Source organism: Cinclus cinclus, chromosome 5 (assembly GCF_963662255.1).
Source record: "Cinclus cinclus chromosome 5, bCinCin1.1, whole genome shotgun sequence".
Lineage (NCBI taxonomy): Eukaryota > Metazoa > Chordata > Aves > Passeriformes > Cinclidae > Cinclus > Cinclus cinclus.
In genome coordinates, this window is record NC_085050.1 from 35,663,537 (window position 1) to 35,682,050 (window position 18,514).

At 34.8% G+C, this 18,514-nt stretch overlaps 1 protein-coding gene across 3 annotated transcripts in view; it reads left to right on the plus strand.

The window, feature by feature from the left end:
- Positions 1–18,514, plus strand: part of GLRA3 (glycine receptor alpha 3) — a 74,717-nt gene that overhangs the window by 16,165 nt on the left and 40,038 nt on the right. For 2 of the 3 annotated variants that reach the window (XM_062493611.1, XM_062493612.1), the window contains exons 2-3: positions 2,504–2,631; positions 7,854–7,921. In XM_062493611.1, the coding sequence (XP_062349595.1) occupies positions 2,504–2,631; positions 7,854–7,921 (196 nt within the window). Of the gene's footprint in view, positions 1–2,503; positions 2,632–7,853; positions 7,922–18,514 lie in introns of those variants that run through there. The other variant, XM_062493613.1, reaches the window with a different exon arrangement.

Below are 18,514 nucleotides of genomic sequence, written 5' to 3' on the forward strand. Positions count from 1 at the left end.
ATTTAGTTACAAATTACAGCTGACTTTTGATATAAAACTTGTTTATGCAAAAGGTATTAGTTATGCTGAATGTTTTGTTTTCATAAGCAGTCATGAAATTATTCGAGATATTCTGAGAATTAAAATTGACTAATGAAAGCAAATACTAATGATGCAATCATATAAAAAGGTAAATGTCACTTTGAGAAAATCCATAGTTGCAGAAATTACTATTTTTCCTTGTCAGCATTAGTTACCTTAATTTCAAAGTACTTTATTCCATGGCAAAGCAAGAACTACAAGTACAACAAGGAAAGATTTACAAAAGGTTCAGTGAAGTAAAAAAAGAGCAAAGAAACAAATGCTTCCTTTCCAGAAAATTATATTCAAGCTAACAATTGGCCTTTCTATATTTGTGTTCTGGATCATTTATGTATATTAAGAATAAAAATACAGGAGTGTATATCTTGTAGCATAGAAATATTATATACCTACAGAATAGAAACTCCTTATAGAGGACTACTAGAATGAAATCTAAGAGTTCAAGTATATATACTAAGTGTATACACACATTAACTTGATTCTCCTACCTTCCAAGTAGATAATACCCAACAAAGGGTAATCTGGCTCTTGTATTTTATTTGTTTTATTAGACATTAGTGATGTTTTACAGAAGTTGTAATAATGTGATGAATCAGATCCATTCACAATGATTGATAATGAAAATTATGACAATAGGATAATTTCAAACTGAACTATAAAAAGAATATGTTGAACACTTACTTTCTCAGGAATGGAAATACATTCTGCAGCTGCAGGAAGAAATAAAGAACTAGGTTAGCTATTGAAGGAGAGTAAAGAAACATTTTTTACTGAGAGAGATACCAAAATGTTCAAAACAATCCAACAATTTAACAATTTATGAACTATTTAAGAATATACAAATTAGCTTATACATAGAATAGTGTAAACACTATCTAAAGAAATAAACTCAAAAAAATTTAACTTTGATTTAATAATGCAACTAAAAGATTTAATTTTCATTTTTAATTAAAATATGAGCAAACCATACCGTTCTAGAGGCTTCTATGTTCATATTCTGTGTGCCCAAATTTGTAACTCTCAAGGACTAATATGAAATCTTTTTTTGAGATAACAAATCCAAATTTCAAACTGAAAGACAAAAGTTTTAGCAGACCTTCTAAATGGAAGTTTCTGTAACTTTTAACATCCTGAGTAAGAGTCTTGAAAAGAAAGAAAACACATTCTCAGTCTGCGTGGCCTCTGCATGCATACATACCTGTATGGAGTTTTTCCATTTTTATATTCCATCCATTGTTAACAGGCAAAGTTTAGCATGGGCTTTTTTATGAGTCAGAAGACTGCTAAAGGCTTTACATTATTCCCTGCATTTACATCTAAACAAAAGCATATTTAAGTAGTTCTAAAAGACTGAATTTATATGGAGACAGTGAATTGGGTAAGTAAAAGAGATTTAAGTCCTTCTGTAACAGATTTTTTTACTTGAGTTCCACACAAATATGCAAAGCTCTTTATCTGTTTTGAGGCTCCAAAAGCCAAAAATTATTTCAATTGCATTGTGTATCACAATGTCACTAAATTTATGTATTTTCTGATTGTTCTATTTTTCCAGTGTCTTTAGACAGTACTCAAGTAAGAGTTGTGCCACAAAACAGAGACTTTTCCTTTGGGTCCCATGATTGATCACAGTGCTGTTAGTCTTCTCTCTTATCATGTGCAGAACACACTTTAGAATGTCAGTGGGAGTTTTGAATGCATATAAAGAGGAAGCTATAGGAGATGGCATTTGTCATGTGGCCCTGAGAAGAAAAGTTTGTCCCAAAATAGTTCAATGAGTAAGTTGTTAGGGCTTTTTGTCTTGTTTTGTTCTTTTACCCACTGTAGCAGTCACTTTTGTTTTAACAGAAAATGCAACTGTAAGACAATTTAAGAATACCACCTGCCAAGAGACTGATCTGTTTTACTATGGTTATGTGTCAACATAAAACAAAAATTGCTGATAGTAGTACTGTTCTAATCAAGATCCTTAGTACATTTTTTTTTCTGATCCAGGTTTCTATCACAGCACACCCAGTTAAAATAGATCAGTCTCAGAGTAGACTCTAAAGTGTGACATTCCACATACACAGCTACTTCTGTAGATGACATTATTTGATTTTGTGATAATGATATTGATTACTGCTCATGGAAAGTGTTATTAATCTTCAGAAGTTCTGAGGACAAAGTAACCTACAACTGTGCAGCATAGCAGAATAAAATTTATGTATTAAATGACAGCTATAGAAAGAACTTGTTTCAATTTCTTTGCTGTTACTATTTCTGAAGCATTAACTAGCTAGAAAGACTGTCTTAGCTTTCCTGTTTTCCTGTTCCTACAAAAATGAACTATGATTGACTAAAGTCAAAGTTTTGCTAACAAAACTTCTAACAAATTCTGGTTTTTTGTTTGTTTGTTTGTTTGTTTGTTTTTCCTTGCTGTTAGCTTGGTAGCCACAAAGGAAACAGACAGTGCAAGATCTCGTAGCATGCCAATGTCACCATCTGATTTCCTGGATAAGCTAATGGGTAGGATGTCGGGCTATGATGCGAGGATCAGACCAAATTTCAAAGGTAATTTCAAAACTAAACTTTCAGGTTTTCAATATGTCAGTATTACTGCTCACAAAAATGCAGTTTCTGAAACAAGTATGAAAATATAAGAAGTATATTCACTGAAGAAAGAAAAAGTGCCTTTTTTTGCCTTTCTTTTGTATGTATGGCAGTTCATTTCAGCAGCAATACACCCTACACCTGCCACTTTCACAGCTGACCAATTGCATGCCTTTCATAAATGTACCTTATCCTTAGATTTGAGTTGTCTAATATGTTTGTTATTTTCTTTTCTTTCCTGAAATGCTTATGGATGTATTCAGATTCCCACCTCAGATTGCCATAGCATTAAACACTACAGCAAGCAAATTCTGTGAAAGATGGGCCAAATCTTCATATCTGTCTGGTTCTAAAGAGTGTGTTAATGACATTGACCATCAAACTCAAAACAGGTTATCTTAGTAACCAATTCTACCACCAAATTATATTATTCACTCCTGGGCCCCATTTATGCCTTGAAAAGCCAAAAGGATCATCCTTCCTCCTGCTCTTTTCCCCGTTCCCAGTTCTTCACTGAAATTGCAAGTTCTCAATAGATGTAATTTTGTCTTGGCATGTGCCTTTTATGCACTTTTCACAAAGGAGATTCAATTAAAACAAAGCAGATTCAAAGACGGAAATGGCAAATTTTGCAAATGGAATCACTACATCTCCTGAGGGTCTTAGCATGTTATTCAGACTCAGGCGCATTAGAGTATTTAATGATGGATTACACAAACCATATTTTTATATGGATATGCAAAGCATCATACAGACAAATGCCGTCCATTCTAACTTTTGTAGTCTGGGAAGTGTAGGTAAATTTGACTATTCTTTTTTTTTTTTTTGAAAACAAGGAGTTCCAATGCTACAGTGAAATATTTAACTCTATTACTGAGTCTTTAAATGAGGTATCAGACTTTGAATTACCCAGAATATAAATAATGTTTTGAAGGAATAAACCTACTGTGATTAAAAATTATATTATTCTTACTTTGCCTTAGTTGCTTTTTACCATGCCTATTTTTTGAGTCCAAGAGACTCTCTTTGCTCTAATATTTCACTATAAGGCTTTACTCCATGATTACTACAAAAATTTTCCTTCAAGCTGGCAGTGCTTTCTCTTCTAAGTCATCTGTCACTGCCTTTCCATCTTAATTCGTATTCAGCAAGAAATGCTATACTTTTTTGACATTGAACATTTCTAAGTTCCAGAAACTTAAGTGGTTTTGACTCTAAAGCCACTGCTATGTGCTGGTTTTACCAGAATTTGCCCAGTCTGATTCATAAGGACCATGTAAGAGATTTGTCAGATTACTTCCTCATCAGCAAATCATAAACAGTTGGTTGTGTATATATAAACTTATTACCCAGGATTTACTGCAGCTGGAAATGCTTTGCTCTTTTTAAGTTAGTGATGCCAATATTTCTCAGGATGTTATAAACATGCCCTAGAATTTCAAACACATCTCTGTATGATTTGGGGATTGAATTTTATAGTTTGTCATGGACAGTATCCAATCACAATCTTCTGATGAGGCAACAGTGAAGAATAGGCAGATGGTTTAGGGATTAAGAAATTAAATGCACTAATTCTTGTAAGTATAATTGAAAGGATTTAGAACCTTGTTTTGTAACTATTGAAACTTAAAGAGACAAAACCTAATTTGACATTTTTCCTTTTCAAAAAGTGCACATTCCAAATCTTCCGGACAGCTATGCAGTTTGAGCAGATCTGGACACAGTGATTCAGACCTACCTTAATAAGTATCTCCTTAAGTGACTTTGCCACTTTTTGGTTAGTTTTATTACTCCTACAACAAATGCTGGGGCTTAATGCCTTTTTGAGGTTTAAAACTGGTGATAGTTTTAAAGAAAGAGGATAAGTACTAATAAGATAACTCAGACATTAATTTTAAAATATTTATTGTTCCAGTAAAATTCCTATCCAGACAAGATTTTTTATTACCAATTTTATTCATAATTAATCCTGGTCAAGAAGACAAAATTATATATTGTGTCTATGTGCTCTGCTTATACTGCATATGAGTTCTTCTTCAAAAAATATAATAGAGAAGACATGATATTTATTCAGCTATGGAATACAACAGGAAATTGATAATCATTGTAAAAGCTTCGTTCCAGTTGCAATATTTCTTTTAAATGTTACATCAAACCTATAGGAAGGTGCTTCTCTTACTCAATGTCCACATTGCAGACAATATCCATTCCTGCAAATATGGAAAATACTTCATTGCCTTTAAAATTTGGACATGATTATGTAACCTAGGTGTGAAAAAATTAAAAAATTAAAGTAAAAATTTGGGCATTTACGTAGGAAAATGCAGTGTTACTTGCCCTGCTAACGGCAAACATTTTTCAGCAATCATTAGTTATAGAAGCTTTGAAAACCAGGATTTAATTGAAAAAAAAAATTAGTTACATATGTTCTCCTGATGCCTTCTGGAAGCTGTTTATATTTTTGGCCTTTTCACTATTTTCTGGCTATAAAACCTTTGTGCTTTAAAATATTAAAAATTATAGGGTTTTTTTTGTTTAAGCAACAAATTTGTTGATTATTTTACTGATTTTATTGCCATGTGACATACGAAGCCATGGAAAATTCTTACTTCCTTTCTATCTTTATAAATTTGCATATTTGCAGATATCTGCCTCCTGTATACCTTTGTCCTCTTCTACTTAAGCTGGTTTTCTGTGGCAGCTTTTCATAGAATTTTTGATCCTTTTCGACATAGTGTTCACTGATATATAAATATAATAATCTGTGTAATGAATTTATTTATAATATTAATCTGTATCTTATAAAAGTTCTCATTATTTCTACCAGTTTGGCTGGTACAGAGGTAAGGTTTGCAGGGATAAAGTTCACATTCATGTCCCCCATCATCATACCTGAAATCTGGGGTTTTTTTTAAATTTGAATTATACTTGCTGGACATGGTACACATTTCCACTGATTACAAAACTAACACAGGTGATAGCTGACTCACAGTGCATTGTATTTCCACAGCTCTGCAAAGATTTTTGTAATGTCTGGATTTGTATCACCTCAGCCAGTCAGTTTGTACCTGTTCACTTGGTCTGAAAAGTTTTCTACAGTCCTCATACAAAATTCCAGCAGAATGGCTCTAGTATTTGACACAGCCAGCAATTGGAGACAAATGCTGCTACAAAGACTTCATTTGCTTTTTCTGCTCTGACCTTCTTCACTTCCATGGATACTTTTGTGCCTTAATCATCTTCTTTCAGCTTTCAGATCTTGGCAGAATTCTATTTTTAACGCCTTGTAGATAGCGATCATTGTTAGCTCTTCTGTCTCTAGTGAGTTTTAGCTCTATTTCTTTTCTTCCTCTCTTTAATCTGTGTTCAACTTGCCTGAATTCCTGTGTTCAAATATGATTTCCAGCTTTTACAGCTTCTCATTTGTGATTCTTTTTGACCATGTTTTGGGAAGTTCATTTTTTACTCTCAGCACAGTGTCTTTGAGTTAACTCCAAAATATTTTCAGGCTACTTCTAGCTTCTACTTCTGTGCTCCTTTTAACTAGTTATTAGCTGTTTCATTGTAGTTTGAAATTAGGCATCATCACTGTACTGATTTAGAGCTTTTTCTTAATAAAAACAACTATATTGAAAGCAAAATTATATTTTAAACAAGATAGGGCTACACAAAATTCGAAATGATGGCAGGCACTACAACATGGATTGTTTGAAAGAAAAGCTTCATTGCAAACAAATTACTAACATGGTCAAAAAGGACAATTTTCTCCCTGACATCTTTTAGTAACTCTGCCTTCGTTCATCTTCCCTGCTTTTCCTTTTTCCCATGATCCTTTTCAGGAGTTGAGCATGTAAAGCTTTTACTGAATTTTCAGAAATACTGGATATACTCAACAACTCCAAATAATTAACTGTGCAGCAAAGGGACTGCAAGTGCTACCTCTTTACCTGAGAATTCTGCTCCATAGGTGTAATCTTGTGTCTTGCAAAGACTGAACTACATTTAGAAATGTTTTGTTAGAATTGCTGTACAGCACTTCAAAACCATTTTTTCTGTCTGGGAAGAAAGCTGGATGTTCCAAGTTCTATCATATTGGTATAATTTTCAATAGACATTTTGATTCTTCAGGTATTTACTATGAAATGTATTGGTCATGCTAGATTTTGCTAGTTGCAAAGCACCGGTAGTGGCAGAGCAGTTTCTTTCTTCAGTGAAACTAAAAAAGAGATATTACATAAAGGTTTATAAGACCAGTCTTCATATTCCAGATACAGATCTCTCATTGTTAGACTTCTTAAAACTACGAAAAGAATCCAGGTTCTTCAATGCTGAAGTGGTTTATTGATATAAGAATACTGAGCTGTAGGAAGGTAACGAAAAATAATTGAGATGGAAAAACCTTGTTTCTATTGGACACGGACTGAAATTGATAAGGAATAATGGAAAAGTTAGCATGCTTTTCCACAATGACATTTTTAAAGAGGCTTCTAGAAAATGTTTTAAACCCTTTTCCATGAAGAGGCAATTCATTGTTCAGTTATCATAATAACTACTCTGCCACTACTGATAGTTCAAAATGCAAGATAAAACAAAACAACGGTTGACTGAGGACCCATGGAAACAAAGAATTCAGTTATAAATGGACTCAAAGATTTTTGTGAATCTAAGAGAAGTGGGAATAGAATCTAAATTACTTTCCTGTAAGCAGAAGAGATAAGAGCAGCAATAATGCATTTCTTTTCCCAGTGATGACAGATAACATTGAAGGTAGAAGCTGCTTTGAGTGAAGAAAATCACTTTTCCCCCAACTGTTGTGAGAAGGGACATGCATTCTCACTTAAATACACATAAAATATTTTTCCCATATATTTCAAATAGGATGCTGTTTTTTTGTCTTTTCTGTATAGAAGCATGTGTGCAGGTTTATACTGAACTTTGTTGCTGTGGTTTTTTTTAATTGCCAAACCTGGCCAGATAAGTAGTATGCCTTTGAGAAAAATCAAAAGGAAAAATATTAGAAACCATTCAATTTAATCATGCATAAATTAGTTGTGAATGTAGCATTATTTCTTCCAAAGTCACTAAATATTGTTCCTGAAAGGTTTATATTGAATAATCAATCAATAAGCAATAATTCTGGAACAGGGACTGGTGGGTTGTTTTTTTTTTTTTCTCTTTTGCAGGTCCTCCAGTTAATGTCACATGCAACATATTTATAAACAGCTTTGGATCCATTGCAGAGACAACCATGGTAAGACATTTTAATGCAGTTAATGTTTGAAGTTCAACTTAAGTATGTTCCATGGGCTCTAAAGCTAGCTGGGGCTTCTCTTCACCTGTAACTAAGCAAAGAAGGAAATCCACTTCTGAGAATGGAAAGTGAGAATTCCTAATTTGGCAATTGATTTTTTATAACAAATATTTCATCATTATACCATCACACACAAGTAGAAGTAAAGCCAGGGGTAGAAAGTTTGCTTTCTTAAATTATCATTTCTCCCTTTTATTTCACAGTTGCAATGAAATAATTATTAGAATAGATATTAGTTTTCATAATGCTCCACCTTTCTAGCCTCAAAAGTGCAAATTCATTAAGCCACCTTGTTAATAATATTTTTTAATTTCATCATATACATTGCATATAGAGATGAATACTTTATTTTAAAAGTCCTTCTTCCACAGAGTCATTGCACTGAAATAATAGAATGACTAAAATTTTGAACTGGTATATAAAATTTGGAATAAAAAGAAGTGGATTGCATGCTTTTGTACATAGACTAAAAATTTGTCTACTAAAGAAAGACAGGTGATACAGAAGATGATATTTTAACAAAATAAGAAGTGTCAGAGTGTAAAGGTAGCAAAACTATACTGAACTGTGAATTGATGAAAACCCCCAGGATAACCTCACTGAAAGGTTAAAATACAGAGAGATGCCAGAACAACTGTGGGAGTTTGTAAGATCCAAATATAGAAAATACTCTGAAATCCAATTTTAGGGGTCAAGATATGTACTTGGTATGACAGAATTGAATAGCTATAGTAACAAAACAAAACAAACCAAAAAAAAAAATATAAACCCCAAAAAAACCCCCACCAACCCAAACAAACAAAAACCTGCCAAAAATCCCTAATGTAACCAAGGACCTGTAGTTAGGAAAATGATAAGAAAATTCATATTGTCAAATATTCATGCCCCCTATCTCCAAGTGGTGTTAACTGCCTGTCCTTTACCTACCTTGGAACATAGTATTAGTTGTTACTGAGAGAGGCAGATGATTTTTTTTCAGATAGAAAACTGCTTTAATTTGTATTTGGGGGCCCTTCCAGATTGCAAATCCCAAACAGATTGACAGGGCATCCAGAGAGATTTATTCAGGTTCAATCAGAGGATTAAGCAATACCGACATGATTAGAATAGTGTTCCACAGCTACTTCCTAATGTCTGGATGAATGAATCTGGTCCAAAAGAGGAGACAGACCACAAGGTCAGTAAAGTGCAAAGACCTAGCCACTCGATTGCTATATAAAGGGTATCTACAAAACTGGAGTTGTTAACACACAAAAATTGTCCTGAGTTTAGGAAGAGGATGACCAAATTCACACCTCAAGTGTATTTTCTCTACAAAACCAGAATTTTAAACATTTCCATTCAGTGCAACTTAGTTAAGTTAGCATGATACTTCTACTTTGTAATGAAACTACATTCTACTCACTGTTACCTCGAAAGCAAATTCAAACAGTCAAAGTAGACAAGGACCTCGTCTGTAACATATAGTTTCAAGTAATGTAATATGTTAAAGAAAATACCAAATCTGGCCAGAACCACAAGGTTTTTTCATTCTCATGTTTTTATGCATTCAAAAACTGGACTTTTAAGCACAACCTTGACCTTCATGATGCTTGTTTTCTGTTAATGATGTATTTACTTGCATAGCTCAAAGCAGACTTCTACTTACTGTGAGCCACTGATGACCTCCAATCATCATCCTTTGCAGAAGAACAAATGCTTTTATCTAGACAGGACTTTCAGTTGTGTGGTTTATTAGCTTTTCTTCTCCCTAACACTGACGGTGAACTTCTAAAAACATGACAATCTTTCTACCTTTAAATGGCAATGAAAACAATCTTGCACTATTTCACAAACTGAATTTCTGCACTGTTCAAAGAAATTAAATTCACTGCAGTTCAGTACGTCTTCAATTTTCACTATTTCATCAGTTGAATTTACTGTATTTCTTAAAATTCAGGTACCTATGTCTAAACTCATTAGAACAAATTTTTAGACTAAAAAAAGGGACTTTTAAATTCTTGATAAATACCCCTTTTTTTTCTAAACTGCAAACAGAACAGGTTAAGTAAGCCACAAGTGCAAAAGTGCAAAATAAAACCTGGCCGCGGATACCTTTTATTTAAAACTGCCAGCTGATAATGGGACATGGACATGAACTAGCAGCTCTGAAGAAGCCCGAATACATCGAGCCCTGTCCTTCGCTGTCGCCGCAAGCGCTCCTGGCTGTGTCCGTCCCTGCCCGGGCTCCCCGGGGTCTCTTGCGGATGACCAAAATCTTTGAGCTCCCTCTGCTGCCTCGGCTGTGCATAACAGAGTGAACAGGCAGAAAAACAAGGGGTTAAAAACACCCGCGTAGCTTACAAAGCAGCCCGGTGCCAATCTCACATTGCTTGCGCTGAATAGCTCTCAGGAAGGACAAGAATTGTGGCACTGGGCATTGGGAAGGGCAGCGTGTGTCTCTCGGGCAAGCACATTGTCTTCAGCTCACCTACACCTGCTCATCTACACCTGCTCAGGAGAGGCAGACAGACCAAAAAAAGTAGCATAATTTGGTTTACAGCTTGTCAACTCTGTAAACTTCCTTCCTTCCTTCCTTCCTTCCTTCCTTCCTTCCTTCCTTCCTTCCATTCCAGTTATTTCATATTCTCTTTCTTTTTATCAAAATAGAAATCAGATGATTCACAGCAGGCAAAAGAATTCCAACTCTTCCTAGGAAGCTGTGATTCTAGTTGAACCTAGGTGATTTTAAGTGATCATATGAGCAATTTCATTTACGCAATGTATGCTCTGAGGAGACAGGAAAAAAAAATAAGCTCCCTTAAACAAACTTTCATCATTGGCACCACTTAGGATCCAGCCTCACCAATTTTTCTCTGTTCTCAAAATGAATGGTAGCACTAGATCTGTGCGTGTCTCAATGATATTCACAATCATTGAGAATGATTGTGAATCTCTCTAGATACTCATCCTCTAGACAAGTAAAACCCTTATTGCTTCACACATATAAAGGAAAATCTAGGACCAGTGTTTCATATTTAGCAAGTTGCTGCTATTCTGGGCTTTTACACATAAGAATTTCAAAATCTGGAAGAATAAAAGATTAAAAAATTGTGAAAGCCCAGAATAAAATTACTATTTCATTATAACAAAATTGACATATTTAATACAAATTAAGATGTGAAATTTTTCATTTGAGATAAATAGTAATTAGTGCCTAAGCACACATAACCTTAAAAATCTGACAAATCAGTTGGATTGCTTAGTCATGTAAATTAAATATATATTGGCAATATTGGAACCATATCCTATAGGAAAGAAAATGCTTTTCTTACTGGTACAATGGAACTTAAATTTTAGTTTTTAATCACAATACCCTGAAAAGTTCTTTAGAGAGTTTTTTTAGCTCAGCTTGTTGTATTCACACTGTATCTCCTATGGCAAGAAGACTTTGTGATCCTTAAAAGCAGTGCCATATATACTGTTGGCAATTATAAAAAAAAAAAAAAAAAAAAAAAAAAAGAGAGAAGAGATTATTCAGTCATACAGGGTCAGATTAATATCAGTGCCAACATTTTCAGCTGCAAATATTCAGAGTCAGAATACTGAATACACAAAACAATTAGTTTATTTGGTACATAGTAGGCCATACCAAAATGTCTGCTTTTATTCTAGGAAATGTGACTGATAAACTTGCTCAAGGTTTTATGAGTTTTAAAGGTCAGGTACAACACTGACCTTAATGCAGATTTACAGCAATTTTCACTCAGTGTGTGTTAATACACTTAGCATAATGCATGTGCTCAAAGTGCATTGGAGGGGATGCTCACGGAGAGATGTGATGGCAAATAACACTGCAGACAATTAACACTGAATTAATTGATTTAATTTTAATTTAACACTCTTAATTAATCTCAGTTAACAATTGAAAATCATATGTCTCTTATTTGGCCTTACTGTGTTTTTGCTCAGGGGTATTTCTTTATTCAGTCTGAAAAGAATTGAATATTGACAGGAAGCATGTTATACATCTTTCTGTACTCCCCCCACTAATGAGATTATCTTGCAATTACAAATAAAATGTGCTTTTGAACCACAGCAACCCATTTTTTAGCCACCATAATTACTCTCCTTTCATGATCCACACTTTAGCTTCATCTTTCTTCAATAAGCATTTCTGATTTTGTTCTATTGTACCTATTCTAGGTTGTCTTTCAATAGATTGCTTGGAAGTGTTCCCTTGTACACATAACAAACAGTTGCCTTACTACTCTAAGCTAGAAGTAATTGTTCTGGTTTATGTAAAATAGATAAACTGGACAGGTGCTATAATGAGCTCATCCAGACATACAAATGAATCCTTCTTTCTTGTCCATTTTAACCAGCGGTCTTAAAGAATTTGCAAAACACTTTACAATACAGAAAGCTGAGCAGCTCAGTTTTTTGACTCAAAGCTTTTTACTTCCCATAGCACTCACTGCAATTATTAGCTGCAGAAAACCTGAAGTGACCTCCTACATCATCAGTTCAATTCCTTGCTGCTGCATACTGCTGCTTTAAATACTACTCATCACCTATTCTAGTGCATCTTAAAACCCAAATGGTTTCTTTACAAACTTATCAAAGGTTCTTCCAGAATCTTTATCTTCTCATTCCAAGGGAGACTTAGCTTTTAGTTAAATTTTTATATACTTTATTTACCTAAAGTCATCTAATCTTCTAGCAAAGCTGGGAAACAACTCACACCTCTTATTTCCCCTTATTTATGTTTGTTTACATTGGTTCTCTTTCCTCTGAATGCTCTTTTTCACTTAAAGTGAAAACCATTACTTGTACAGCCCTGCACTATGAAATCATGTGCCATCACTCCCATCCCTCCCAGTATCTTCTTACTTACTTCCACTTTATTATATTAGTCTTTGCAATCTGTTTGAAGGCTGCTGTCAGGTAAGCTGTTGCTAAAAAGCTACATCCTGGTAGAGCAATTGCAGCACTATCCAGAAAAAGCTGTTAAAATATCTAATTTGCAAGCTGAGTTCTACTCAGTCACTACTGTAGGAAATCTTGGTATCTGTTGAAATAAGATTGTGGCATCACTACATAGCTCTGTTCACATCATATGAGGTATGCTCTTTTTGAAGTTTCTTATTTTGTTGCAATCATGAAAGATGAACTGTCTTGGGGTTATGATTGTGTAACACTTGTGATGTTTCCTAAAATTATAACACAGATACCAGTATAGAAACATTTTTTAAAAAAAGTTAAATCAAAGGACTTGGTCAACAGTAATAGTTTTAAAAATCTTTAATGTAGCTGCTTTATGATACGTATTTAGGCAATGGAAATTAATCTCATCATGATATGTGTGGATTTTGTTCTTAACTCCCATTAACGCTAATAGGAGTTAAGTCCATAAATCCCCATCTATCACTGTAAAACTATAGTCTGTTTCCCCTCAGTTTTGCATGAACCTGCAATTTGCTAACTCTGTTTACAGTAACAAAAGCTACAGTGGACTTTAGAATAGTTGTTGAATGAACCTGAATTAAGGATTTTCAGATGGTCACCTTTGTTCCTAATTTCTGTTCTAGAGTCTAGTAAATATGTCCTAGAAAAGTTCCCAGTACAAACATTCCAAATGATCTTTAAATTCTCAATTTTAATAAGTTTCGGAGCATCATTTTAGCATCATTTAAAAACTCTGTTCTCCCATCATGTCTTCAATCTATTCTGAATACTTGGTACTTCCTGCACTCTGTGTGTGCATATGCTGGGTGTGAATTTTTAATTACAGAAGCCAGAGTAATCAGTCAGCATGAAAGAGCTGTATGCTCAGACTTTTCTACATCATACCCGTAGTGCAAAGATATGTTGTAAATCATATACTTTAAAAAGTTGAAACCATTTTATAATACTTGAAAATTGAACAGTAAAATTATACAATTTATCAAAAGTACTTGTATGAATCTGGTTTTTATATAGTATTTTTCTTTTTCCATAGACAACACATAGCATACTAGTAATTATGGCCATTAAAAGCTAGCAGAACAAGAAGTATTATGAGTCTGTGAGTCAGGCTTTAATTTTCTTTAAAAGTCAATATGATCACAGCAAGGTCTTATGGTCTTATATGAATTTTTTACTGACATGCCACTAAATTCTTTATGAACCCTAATATGAATTTGCAAAATAAAAAAAATCAGCTTCTCTCAGATAGTTTGATTTATTTTTGCACAAAATAACCCATATGACTTCAGAATCTCAGACATATTATATGGACCTCAGCAGCAGCAGCCATCTCTTTCAGCATAGAAATTGGGTTCTGTCTTCTCTCACTCCTAAGCACTTCCATTTGACCCTTTATCTAATTAACCATCTTACCCACGAAGTGCTACTCTGCTGTTTAGATTCATCAGACAGGTACCTCTAAAGAGAGATCTACAGATTGACACTTTCCTCCCTTTCTCTAAATTGCAGGTAATCCCAACTCACAGGCTTGTCTGCTTTTCTGCCTCTAGGGCTCCAGCTTGCAGAGGCTTTGAATTTCTTAACAATTTCATCCAAGGCTGAAAAGCACTGCAAAGCCAACAAAAATTCCTTTTGTCATGATTTAACCCCAGCCAGCAAGCCAATAATGCACAGCCACTCACTCTTTACTCCACCAGTGGGATCACGGAGAGAATTAACTGGAAGGGTAAAAAGTCAGAGAACTCGTGGGCTGAGATGAAGACTGTTTAATAGGGCAAGCAAAAGCTGTGCACACAAGCAAAGCAAAACAAGGAGTTCATTTAATTCTTCCCATGGGCAGGCAGGTGTTCAACCATTCCCAGGAAATCAGGGCCCCATCACACAGTTACATGGGAAGACAAATGCCTTCCCTCCAAATATCTCCCCCCTTCCTTCTTGCCTCCCTACCCCTTTCTCCCCCCAGTATACACTGAGCATGATGCCACATGGTATGGTGTATCACCTTGGTCAGTGATACACCTGTGTCACCTGTCTCTTTCCAATTTCCCATGCGCCTCCAGTCTCTTCACCAGCACGGCAGTTGGAAAAGCAAAAAATGCTTTGGCTCTGTTAAAGCACTGCTCAACAATAACAGAAGAACACCTCCATATTATCAACCTTGTGTTCAGCACAAATAAAAGTGTGGCCCTGTACCAGCCACTGTGAAATAAATTAACTTCACCTCAGCTCAAACAAGCTGCAGCCTTCTCCAGAGTTCAGAAAGATCCCAACTTGCAAGCCTCTAGGCTTAAAAATTAATTTTGCCTAGAAGCAAATTTAATTCCATATTTTTCTTTCACAGGAAAAAAAAAAAAAAAAGGTAGCCACCTCCTCAAGGCATTTCTCATTGGAAACTGAGGCAGTGTGAATAGATACTGACCTAAAACTTTATTACAACCATGAAGATATTTAAGGTATTGAATTAAATTAAAAACAAATTTATTGAACACACATAACTGAGAAAAAGTAGGTATTTATTACTTCTTGTTTGCCTGTTTTTGATGATGAAACAATAATCTTCAAAAGCACTCCTGGATTTATTCCCTTGTTTTAAAAAATAAGCCATCTTCACATTGCCTGATCCTTCAAGTCACTAGGTTTCTTTTTCAGTTAATGGATTTTCAAAATGTAAATGTATAGGAACATATGCAAGCTAATTTATTGACATAACAGGATTAGTTAAAGAAGATTTCTAGTCTGCTTTCCATCTACCAACATTTGTAAGCTACAATATGCGGGATCTCTCACAATCTTCCTTTTAGTTCCTCTATCTTCTTTTAAAATATTTAAATTGAATGAGGGTTTAGCTACTTAACTCCTGGTGGGATTGAAGGGATAGAATACTGAAAATTCAATGTTTCTAGTCAAACATTATTAGGTCCCTTGTTTGCAATAAATTTTACCTTATTTTTTGATCTAATTCAGTTGTATTTCTCTGAGGAGATGAAACAGAGGATGATTTCAAATACATGTTTTCAGTAAAGATTTATAAAATTAACCCATTCAGTCACTCATTGAGAGTATTCATATTCAAAGGGCTAACATAAAATTAATTAATAACAAAATGGAACATATAGCACCAAACGTTCATGCGAACAAATGAATAATCTCAGAAAAACTTCACTTTTCACTTAGCAAGAAGCACCTTCTGCTGTTAAACAAAAACTTCTTCAGGGACACATTTGCTTTCAGAAAAATCCCAGAACCTTTTGTCAACTGAGAACATGGCAAGGACCAAATGAAGACAGAGGCTTAATGCATGTTGTTTGTTCATGTAATTGTCATGTCCGTTTTCATCTAATCCCTTCTACTACTGCTTGAATGTGCAAACATTTTAAAATCCTCTGAGCTAAAGCTCAAAAAAGCAATTACACTGTACAAGTTTTAAAATGTGATTTTAGTGTAATGCGTTAGGACTTGGGAGCACAGAGTTTCCATTAAATATGGGAGTAGTATACTTAATCTTTAATTAATAAATATTCTAGGACATGCAGTAGGAGCTATGACAAACATTATTATAAAGTATGACAGTATTATAATTAATCTTTTTAAAAATAACCATCCTAGATATTAACTACCTTTGACTTCTGGTGATTATATGTGAGCACCAAATCTAAAATCCAGTATTGCTACTGATAATAAACTCAACAAAATAACTCGGTGCTAAATTAAACTAAACCTATCAAATTGAAATGTTTTAGCCCTAAAAGCGATGGAAAGTAAGTAGACATTGTAGCACATTGTTGAATTCAACTTATTTTGAATGTTTTCTAAAAAAGACAAGGGAGCAAGTAAGGCAAAAATCAAGGAGCTGTCTCAGAAACTACTGTCTATATTCCTTTTTTAGCTATGGGTTGAATGACAGAGTCTGATAGCTCTGTGCTAATAAGCATCCCGTAAATGACCCAATATTTTCTCTAAGGCAAAAACAGAACTGTAAGAGGTTTTAGTTGGTTCTCATCCTCCATCATCTGTAGTGGTGGCAAATTAGGTATTACTTATCTCAGAAAAAAGTACAGCAAGGAGCGTTCATCTGTGTCAGCCAGAATGCTCACAGAAGCCATACCACTCCAGAATCCAAGGGTATGAAAGCAGGTGGCACATGTAGGGAGAGCAGGTGCAGAATTAGTGTGTAAATTTATTTGCTGAACTATGAATTTTAATTTTGTAAGGAAGTCTGAGAGGTCTGACATTACAGGTAGCAGTGTTGAAGTACTAGTTTTAGCCAGCTCTTTGCCAAGTGAGTTCTAGTTCTATTGACTTTGAGTATTGATGGATAGTTATTGGAGTCTAACTCTGAAAAGAATTAGGCAAAAATGAAATAAAGTTTTAAGCAAACCATTCACAGGACACCCATCAGAATACTAGTTCTGAAATGTATGAGAAAAAAAAAACAAACTAAATCCCCCCCAAAAAATTACCAAAACTAATCCCAAAACCCTAGAAATATTAAAAACATGAATACACAACTTAAAATCTACTGCTCAGAGGAGCTGTTCATCCAAATCCATCAAAAGTATTTTCTGAATAGCTCAATAAATTTTAAATCTTCCTGAGATCAGAGGCAAGTTAGTCCTCACCTAAACCTCCCATCCATCTGGGCTATCCTACTTAATGGAGGGAGCAGGAGTACCCACAATTTTCAATCTAAACTAGGATTAGAGCTTTTATCCAGGAACTGAACAGGCCTTCAAGGGCTGTAGACATCTTAATCACCCACAAAGTGTTTAGCCAACTAACTTCAGGCAAGACCAGACAAGAAAGTTTTCCATGTGTTTGTGTGCGGAACTGAATTCTTTTCCTTATACAGCAGAATTGCAGGAGTGGGAAGATTAGAAACAAAAACTGCAGGAAGAATTCATTTTCTTAAGGCACATCCATGAAGACATTGCTGTCCAAGGGAGAGATCATGTAGTTCTAGAGAATTTACAAAGTTGCTTCATACTAAGGGAATGGTGCAGTAACTGCTGTTGCTCTCAGCCTCTCTATGGGTTCTGTGATTCCAGAGTCAGAACTATAAGAACACTTTACTCACTGCCAAAATCAGTTCTGGATGTGGAGATTCCACCTATGGAAATATCCAGCAACTGATTGTCAAGAAGGATTCTCTGTGCCATAGACCAACTCTTTATTGTAATCAAGTGTATCTGCATTGCTTCTTGTAATGAATGCCCTACAGCTCTTCAGTACAGAAAAGCATGTTCTCAGGGATGTTTAGCATTAGCCAAATATTGGTACTCTGACACCAGACTGTCAGATACTCAGATTTAATGTGTCAATTAAAACTAAATACTAAGCAATTGATTTAAATCACAGTTAATTTCTCTTCAGCTGCTATGGTAAATCTTTGACAGATTGAGTTACAGTTAATGGTGCAGCATGGAGCTTTTTGCAATTGGTTTTCACTCATTCACTGAAATGCCAGACAGCATAGATATATGCACTATCCTTACTGCAGTTCGGCCCTGTAATCACAAAATCATAGAATGTTAACAGATTGGAATGTACCTTAAAGATCATGTAGTCCCAAGCCCCCTGCCATGGGCA